The sequence below is a fragment of the Scomber japonicus genome, chromosome 10, assembly GCF_027409825.1.
Source record: "Scomber japonicus isolate fScoJap1 chromosome 10, fScoJap1.pri, whole genome shotgun sequence".
Classification (NCBI taxonomy): domain Eukaryota; kingdom Metazoa; phylum Chordata; class Actinopteri; order Scombriformes; family Scombridae; genus Scomber; species Scomber japonicus.
Window position 1 is genome coordinate 25,797,333 of NC_070587.1, and position 9,004 is coordinate 25,806,336.

General features: G+C 38.4%; 2 protein-coding genes across 2 annotated transcripts; both read left to right on the top strand.

Annotated features, from left to right (window-relative positions):
- Positions 1 to 1,969: 1,969 nt before the first annotated feature.
- On the top strand, positions 1,970 to 3,330 carry LOC128366877 (uncharacterized). The gene is made up of 2 exons (XM_053327644.1): positions 1,970 to 2,494; positions 3,214 to 3,330. The coding sequence occupies exons 1-2, from the start codon at positions 1,970 to 1,972 to the stop codon at positions 3,328 to 3,330; spliced, it is 642 nt and encodes a 213-aa protein (XP_053183619.1).
- A 2,735-nt stretch (positions 3,331 to 6,065) lies between these two features.
- si:ch211-198c19.1 (uncharacterized protein LOC100151013 homolog) lies at positions 6,066 to 6,608 on the top strand. The gene has a single exon (XM_053327645.1). It carries the CDS (start codon positions 6,066 to 6,068, stop codon positions 6,606 to 6,608), a length of 543 nt encoding a protein of 180 aa, XP_053183620.1.
- Positions 6,609 to 9,004: the final 2,396 nt, after the last annotated feature.

Genomic DNA, 9,004 nt, shown 5'->3' on the forward strand with positions numbered 1-9,004 from the left:
GGGGGGAATAATGGGCTACACTTGTATGATAATAGCTGTGGGCGAGGACTGTTCTCTAGAGATGCATGCATCAGTCTCTCATGTATTTCCCAGAAGAATGCCTTTGGTGACCATTCTTTTTCTACAAGGTGTTATTCAACTCTTTGTGTTTTCCTGTTCTTGCAGCAGTATGTTTAGTGTTTCAGATCATTTTTATAAAACATTTTTTAGCACTATCAATATTGGATATATTCAATTTCTTTGTTATATATGTGATTCCCCAACATGTCTCTGCAGCCAGGTGCCTCAACCACTTTCTTCTGCATCAGACACTAACTGTGCTCTGCTGTGAATAACAAACACAGCCTCTATGGGCGAGGAGCAACACCTGGTGATGACATCTCATTTGGGGGAAGAAGCGCAGGTTCAACCTATTAGCCTTCAGTCCTCCAAAGCCTGCACTATTGTAGGCTGTGTCTTTCAAAAGGAGACAGAACCTGAGCAGCTCAGGACGCAGCCTGAGTAACAAAAACTCACCCTGATTAACTCTGCATGGCTCATACCAACCAGGTCACAACACTACAAATCCCTACAACTGCATATATGAAATGTGACAGGATCACAAGTTTCTTTTATATTTTTAGGTTTTTTTGGTGTGAAAATGATGGATCAAGTAAATACATGTTGGAATGTCAGAATTATCACCAAATTTGCTCAAATCTACAGTCTTTCTCTACAGGCATTTTTCAGCTCATTATTTTGGTTTCATTTTGATTTTCAGAATCTCTTGTTAACCTTCTCATCACCTGCATAGCTCTTAATGTCAGGTGCCATATCTTTAAGTCTGTGTAAAGTAAGAATAAATATGTGTTCTGAGTTTGACATACCACAGAAAAGTGTGTTGTTAACCACCCTGCCAAATTTGAATGATTAAAAAATTGCCAAATATATGAAATTAGGCTTCAAAGTTGGGTAAATATCAGCCTCTTTCTCTGCTACCAAATGCTGTGGGTGTGCCCGCCGAGTTCTCTAAAACCCCGCCCCCTACCAAATGACAATCAAAGTCACCACCTCTACCAGATACATGGACACTTCATCTTTCCTGTGAAATCACCTTTTACTCTTGGTCTAAGAGGCAAATACTCTCTCTATGTTTAAGAGTAGGCTTATAACTTACCTTTTTGATAAAGCTTATAGTTCAGACCGGCCCAGGCTTGGTATGGTATTCAGGTATTCATGTACTATTAATGCATCTTACTAACTTGGTATCTTCCCCAGAGTTTTTGTGCTGTCTCATCTCACAGGTGACCCCCCTAGTTGGACACTTGCTCCCATCAACCATGACAGCAGAGACCCCTGTGTACCTGCTTGACACCAATGCCTGCTGCTATTACTGTGAATATAAATCATACTTCTAGTATTATTATCACTGCTACTGTTATTATTGTGTTTCTCTGTGTCTCTTCTTCTTTCTCTCTCTACCCAACCAGTTAAGGCAGATGGTCACCCACCTAGAGCTTGGTTCTGCTTGAGGTTTCTTCCTGTTAAAAGGGAAAATGGGAATTTTTCCTTGCCGCTGGCACAAAGTACTGCTCATGTTGGAATGTTGGGTCTCTTTAGATAAAAAATCAAATAGTACAATCTAGACCTGCTCTATGTGAAAACTTTCTGCAGACCCCAACAATACCACAACTACAGCCTGTCCTGCAGCATGTCCTCTGTCTTTGCAAATAGAGTGTGAGAATAGTTTCATCTGTGGTCAGAAGAAGAGGTATGCTGCTTTCATCTTAGATGCACAACACACAGAAGTCAACCACAGTTCCCAGCACTCATTTCATGCTCAGCAGAGAGTAGACACTTCAGCTACAGTCACAGCTGTCACTAATTTTCTCCTGTTACAGTAAGTTATGAAACAATATGATTTTCTGTACTCACTGTGTTGATGTTATCTAAATAATTAAGTATCATGTTTTTTATAGATAATCTGAACATGGCACACAGCAGAGGGATGCACTCCTTGTTTCATCTGACACTGGTGTTGTCCATCGTCCTGACCTCAGCTCTGAGAACCCTCGACTCCAAAAAACAGCTGCAGGACAGTGGGTTTGGTGAACCGCCACCTCGCCACGGCATCAGACTGCTGAAGTGGTACGTTAAGAAGTGCCTGGACAACAACATGGTGGCTGTACGTGCATGTGATCCCAGACAGGGAAAGTACGGATTTCATGAGTTTCACAACCTAGAGGGTCTGCTTCCGGAGATAGAGGACAAAAGGCAATACAAATACTTTACCATTGGAAACCTCAACCGTCGTTATGGTAAGGATCTGCCAAATGAAGTCAAGAAGGACTACGACCCCAAGAACCCCAAAAGTAACATGGACAGAGTTCTGGTGAGATACAACAATAACAATAAACGCATCAGTGACATCTACGCATCTGCACATTATAAGTCAAAAGAGACATACATAATTGGCCCCAAACTTATTGCCTCTTTTCGACGGTCAAGCCCTCTTGTTAGCAAAGAAATGTGATGCAAAAATCTCTCTGACAATTTTTTTAACAACTGTCTTTGACATATTCAGCTTCTGCTTTTCTTCGTAGTCAGAAAAAAGTGTCAGGCATTTTTGATTACCTTATTTTAAGGTTTGAGTATGACTGTAAAGTTTTTGTAGCCCTGCACAGCTGGCTTGTAGAATGTTTAGGATGCTTTGGAGAAAGGTTTCTTTGACCAATAAAATGAGTTTTCAAATGTGGAATATTTTTGTGTATGTATGTTTGTGAGGAAACTTCATGGCAAAGTTTCCACTGTTGAGTCCTTTCTCTGGTTTCAACTTGGGTCTTATTTTCACAGTTTCACATCATTTCTAGTGGTAATGATAACATTGTGGTCCCAAAGTAACTGTTGAGATCTGGTAACATCACCACATAAAAAGTCTGATGCAGTGATCTACAACTGCAGTCACATGATCAGACAGTTTAAACAAAATAAAATGTTATGTAGATTATCTAAGTGATTTTATTTCAACTTTCTCTGAAAAAAACAAATTGTTCCAGTGAACACACTTTAGTGTTACTACAAGAATCAGTTATCCTCCTATATAAATACCATTTTTCTTCTATTCTTCTCCACAACAGCATATATCATATCAACAATTTCACACTGAGGTTTAACTTGTCTAAATGTGAACCAAACTTTCTGTATACCTCACCTGTGTCTCCTCTGTCTTTGCAGATAGAGTGTGAGAATAGTTTCATCTGTGGTCAGAAGGAGTGGTATGCTGCTTTCATCTTAGATGCACAACACACACAGAAGTTGACCCCAGTTTCCACTTGTGTCAGCAGCGAGTAGACACTTCAGCTGTATATACAATGTTTTCATGATAGCATACCTTAGCTTTGCATTAAACTTTCAGAATATTGTTAGTTATCCATTTACATAGATTGAGACCGTGTACAGTAAATCAAATCTTGCATAAAGTAGTAACATGGCTTTCTATCACAAGCAGAGTAGACAGTCACACTGAGCCTGATAGCATCATGCTACACAACACAGGAGCAAGACTATGAACAACAACCCACATTAGCTTTCTGGCAGTGCTAACCACTGTGCTCCCACAATACAGGCTCACGTACAGTCGCCAAAAGTAGAATAGGAGGCAGAACCTTCAGTTATCAGGCTTCTCTCCAGGGAAACCATCTGTTAGCCTTGGTCTAGGAGGCAGACAAACTCTCTCTCTATATATATAATAATAGGCTTAAAAATGTACTTTTTAAAATTATTTTGATACCTTTAATTTGCAGTGTCAACATTTAAATTCTGTGTAAAGTAAGAGTAAATATATGTTCTGAGTTTGACATACCACAGAAAAGTGTGTTGTTAACCACCCTGCCAAATTTGAATGATTAAAAAAATCGCCAAAAATATATGAAATTAGGCTTCAAAGTTGTGTAAAAATCAGCCTCTTTCACTGCTACCAAACGCTGTGGGAGTGCCCGCCGAGTTCGCTGAAACCTCACCCCCTACCAAGTGTTACCTGTCAATCAAAGTACACCACCTCTACCAGAAAAATGGACGCTATGGCTGGGAGCTTTCTGCTGCTAGCTCGGCTGCTAACTTGGAGGCTAGCTCGGCTGCTAACTCCACTAACTGGCTAACTGTAGACTGTAATAGTAGCTGTGTGTGCTAAATGTATTTATACCTCCACAGCAGCAGGTTTATGCCAATCACCGCCACGTTTTCAGACCCGCCCACTAAATCCTGAACACAGAAATCTTGAAACACAGTTTGTGAAGCCTAGCTCCACAATTCAAATCTAAATGGTTGAAATACTTTTTACACCTTTTTTAGAAATACATTTATGACCTATTTAATGTGTTTTGAAGAAAATGTCTGAATTCACTTTACACAGTGTTTAATATATAGTGATTTCACACTGAGGCTTAACTTGTTTAAATTTAAACCAAACTTTCTGCAAACTGCAGCTTTGCAACAACTGCAGCATGTCCTCTGTCTTTGCAGATAGAGTGTGAGAATAGTTTCATCTGTGGTCAGAAGGAGTGGTATGCTGCTTTTTATCTCACATTCACACCACAGACAGAAGTTGACCCCAGTTTCCACTTGTGTCAGCAGCGAGTAGACACTTCAGCTGTATATACAATGTTTTCATGATAGCATACCCTCGCTTTGCATTAAACTTTCAGAATATTGTTAGTTATCCATTTGCATAGATTGAGACCTTGTACAGTAAATCAAATCTTGCATAAAGTAGTAACATGGCTTTCTATCACAAGCAGAGCACACAGTCACACTGAGCCTGATAGCATCATGCTACACAACACAGGAGCAAGACTATGAACAACAACCCACATTAGCTTTCTGGCAGTGCTAACCACTGTGCTCCCACAATACAGGCTCACATACAGACTATCAGGGGACTTGGGCGCGCAGGTGGTCGAGTGGTTAGAGTGCATGCCATATACACAGCCGCCCCCTTTTCTTCTAGTATATAACTATAAATAAATTAAAGTTTTATTGTAAATTATAACATATATAAATTGCACATATCAAACAAATACACAAATAGAACAACACACTTATAAATCAATATTACCTATCCTCCAGCAGAGTCAAGTCTAAACCAGTTCACCTTGGTGGTGTGCAGACTCATTTCATATTATTCTGAACAACATACAGAATTCTCTTTGATAGTAAAGTCAACACATGGTTTGATACCTTTACTTTACAGTGTCAACATTTAGTAAATAGATATTTCACACTGAGGTTTAACTTGTCTAAATGTGAACCAAACTTTCTGTATACCTCACCTTTAAATTAAATTAAATTAAATTAAATACAAAAAAGTACAGTCTAGACCTGCTCTATGTGAAAAGTACCCTGAGAAAACCTCTGTTGTGATTTGGTGCTATATAAATAAAAAGGAATTGAACCTTGTTTCCATCTATTTCCAGTTAAAAAGCTTTACAAACGAGCACTTTGCAGTTTTAAAAATAAAACATGTTCCTCTCTCTCCTTCTCTTCAGCTGTGTTAATACAGAGCTGTTCTGCATCCGCTGTTACTCACACATGAAAGTAAAGAAATGTTATCATTTCTGATCATGACCACAAAATCCCATGAGCATGACTCTTGATTTGTGCTTACATCCTGTTACAATGCAAACAGTTTGATCATCAATCTATACATGGTTTAATACCTTTACTTTACAGTGTCAACATTTAATAAATAGCTATTTCACTCTGAGACTTAACTTGTCTAAATTTAAACCAAACTTTCTCCCACCTGTGACACTTCCTCTTTCTCTGCAAATAGAGAGTGATAATAGTTTCATCTCTGGTTAAAAGTATTAATATGCTGCTTCTGTGTTAGATGCAGCAGACAGAGAGACGGTAGCTGTGTGTCAGGCTCAGCACAGAGTACACACTCCTGCTCCAGTTGCAAATTTGAAGACAGCTGTCACCAATTTTCTCCTGTTACGGTAAGTTATGAAACAATATGATGTTCTGTACTCACTGTGGTGATGTTGTGTAAATAATTAAGTATCATGTTTTTTATAGAAAATCTGAACATGGCACATGGCAGAGGGATGCACTCCTTGTTTCATCTGACACTGGTGTTGTCCATCGTCCTGACCTCAGCTCTGAGAACCCTCGACTCCGAACAGGAGCTGCAGGACAGTGGGTTTGGTGAACCGCCACCTCGCCATGGCATCAGACTGCTGGAGTGGTACGTTAAGAACTGTCTGGACAACAACATGATGGCTCTGTGTGATCCCATCAAGGGGGAGTACGGATTTCACGAGTTTAAGAACCGAGGGCCCCGTCGTCTGCTTCCAGTGATAAAGGACAAAAGGCAATACAAATACTTTACCATTGGAAACCTCCACTCTCATCATGCTGAGGATCTGCCGTATGAGGTCAGGAAGGACTACGACCGCAAAGACCCCAATAGTAACATGGACAGAGTTTTGGTGAGATACAACAACAACAATAAACGCATCAGTGACATCTACGCTTCTGCACATTATAAGGCAAAAGAGACATACATAATTGGCCCCAATCTTATTGCCTCTCTTCGACAGCCAAGCGCTCTTGTTTACATAGAAATGTGATGCAAAAATCTTTCACAATCTTCTTTGACATATTCAGCTTCTGCTTTTCTTTGTAGTCAGAAAAAAAGTGCCGGACATCTTTGATGACCTTATTTTAAGGTTTGAGTATGACTGTAAAGTTTTTGTAGCCCTGCACAGCTGGCTTGTAGAATGTTTAGGATGCTTTGGACAAAAGTTTCTTTGACCATTAAAATGAGTTTTCAAATGTGATATTGTGGAATATTTCTGCTCAGCATGTGTATGAATAATTGTGAGGGAAACTTAAAGTTACCACAGGGGAGTTCTTTCTCTGGTTTCAACAATTCTGGTCTTATGTTCACAGTTTCACATCGTTTCTCGTGCTAATGATAACATTGTGCTCCCAGAGTAATGGTTGAGATCTGGGAACATGGTTACATCACAAAGTAGATTATCAGTTACTTTATTTAAAGATGAGAAGAAAAATGCAGATTATTACTCTAATATTATTATATTATACTGTTCCAATGAACACACTTTATACTAATACACACACACACACACACACACACACACACACACACACACACACACACACAGTAATAGTATAATAAAGAGACTGTATATATAAGATGCTAACAGTTACTAAGCTGTGATGAGAATAACTAAAAAACTATGTTATTGACTGGCAGGAAACTGTTTATAAATGATAAAGGTGTATTGAGGTATGTTAAACATGTAGTCATGTTATGTTAAGTCATATTTCTTTACTATATCAGGACATAGTGTATTATTGTTTACTAAAAACCTCTGACCAATCAGAAATAAGTACAGCAAAAACAAAAACTACTTTAAAATACAATAGTAGCAAAGGTGATGCATAAATCACAGAGATAAGACAAACACAGAGGAGAGGGTTAACAAAGGCTAACAAAGAGTTAGTCAGAAGATGACTGTTTTCTCTGAGCGAGTCACAGAGAGAGAAAACAGCAGGAAGCTTTATTAAAATAAATGAGAAAATAGCTTATACATAATTAATGAGTTTATGGAAGAGAAATAAGAGTGTATTATCTAGAACTACTTCACTCTGAAGATCTTAGATATTTACTTATTGTGAAGTAAATATTTGTTTTTGTTTATTTATAAAGCCCCCCCCCTCCCTCCCTCCCTCTTGAATATTGGTAACCACCCAAAAAAGAGGGTTAGGGTTAGGGTTAGCCATACACATGGAATTTTTTTTAAAGTCAAGTTTGTACCGTTAATTTCCAAGATTCCAAGAAATGCTACAGTAATTGTATTCATTATAATTGCTATTGTTTTTTTATTTTGAAAAAAAGTTCTTATTCTTATTGATTGATTGATTTAATTGCAGCTTGTTTATTAATTGGTTGGTATTCTTTAATTGCTGTTTTATTTTAGTTGTGCCACATTTATTGTATGTCTGTACCTCGCCACTATTCAAAATGCATTTTCCAACTTTTTGAGTAAATAATATGATGATGAATGAAAATGACCAAGGCCAAAAAAAAAAACAGAAAAAAATTCTCAATGTGAAAGTTCTACTGAGCCTCAAAGATTTGTATGAACTCCAATATCAGCTTGAATAGCAGGCAGTCAATCAAAATGTTGACTCTAATGAGTTGTGAAACACGGCAGCACACACCTTCATGGCCGAAAGGCACAAACCCTCACAAAACCCACTTTCAATATTATGATGACAAAGCACCCTCATGCCTGCAGTCCTCAAAACCCCACAGAAAGGCCTCATTCATCTTCTGCTCCCCCCTGTTGCCAATGGGAGGACACCGTTTGGACCGCTGTACGCTCACAGGTTGAATTCAGATTTGATTTGATACTCCCACTGAAAATATTACGGGGCTCTTGAAAGGGCCCATGAACAAGCAAGAGCAATCCTAGCAGATAAGAGAGATTTATAGGCTCCTCGCTTTGTACAGAAATATGTGGAAAATTAAAGGTACACTGTACAATTTGTCATCGAGCTCAAAGGTGCCCCGAAAACCCCAGAAAGTCCTCTTAGCTCACTGCTATTGTTTAAAAACTCAACTCAAGAATTGTCTTTCACATGCATAATTTAATAATATAGTATATAATCCTTAATAATGGAATTCAATATGATCCTATTATTCTTATTTCCAGTTATATTTTTATGTTTGGACTTCACTAGAGTAGCTTTGCATGATTCATACTTCATGAAGCACCTCAGTTCAGCTTGTTACTAAAATTACTGCTGATGACAACCAAACATTTCCTGTTTTTGCTCCTCCATATTAAAAGCTTTAAATGACAGAGAAGACAGGAGACTTTTATTGTGAAGAACTGACAGGAAATGAAACGCTATTCTTCAATAAAAACAGGTGGAGACACCAACATCTGGATATATTTGCAGCACGTTGTTGAGTGGATCAGTTAGAAAGAAT

Bases quoted from the DNA above. Each gene is read 5' to 3' on its own strand.
- LOC128366877 (XM_053327644.1), top strand. From the start codon at position 1,970: ATGGCACACAGCAGAGGGATGCACTCCTTGTTTCATCTGACACTGGTG. The intron at 2,495-3,213 runs GTTAGCAAAGAA...CTGTCTTTGCAG, and splicing joins TTCGACGGTCAAGCCCTCTT to ATAGAGTGTGAGAATAGTTT.
- si:ch211-198c19.1 (XM_053327645.1), top strand. From the start codon at position 6,066: ATGGCACATGGCAGAGGGATGCACTCCTTGTTTCATCTGACACTGGTG.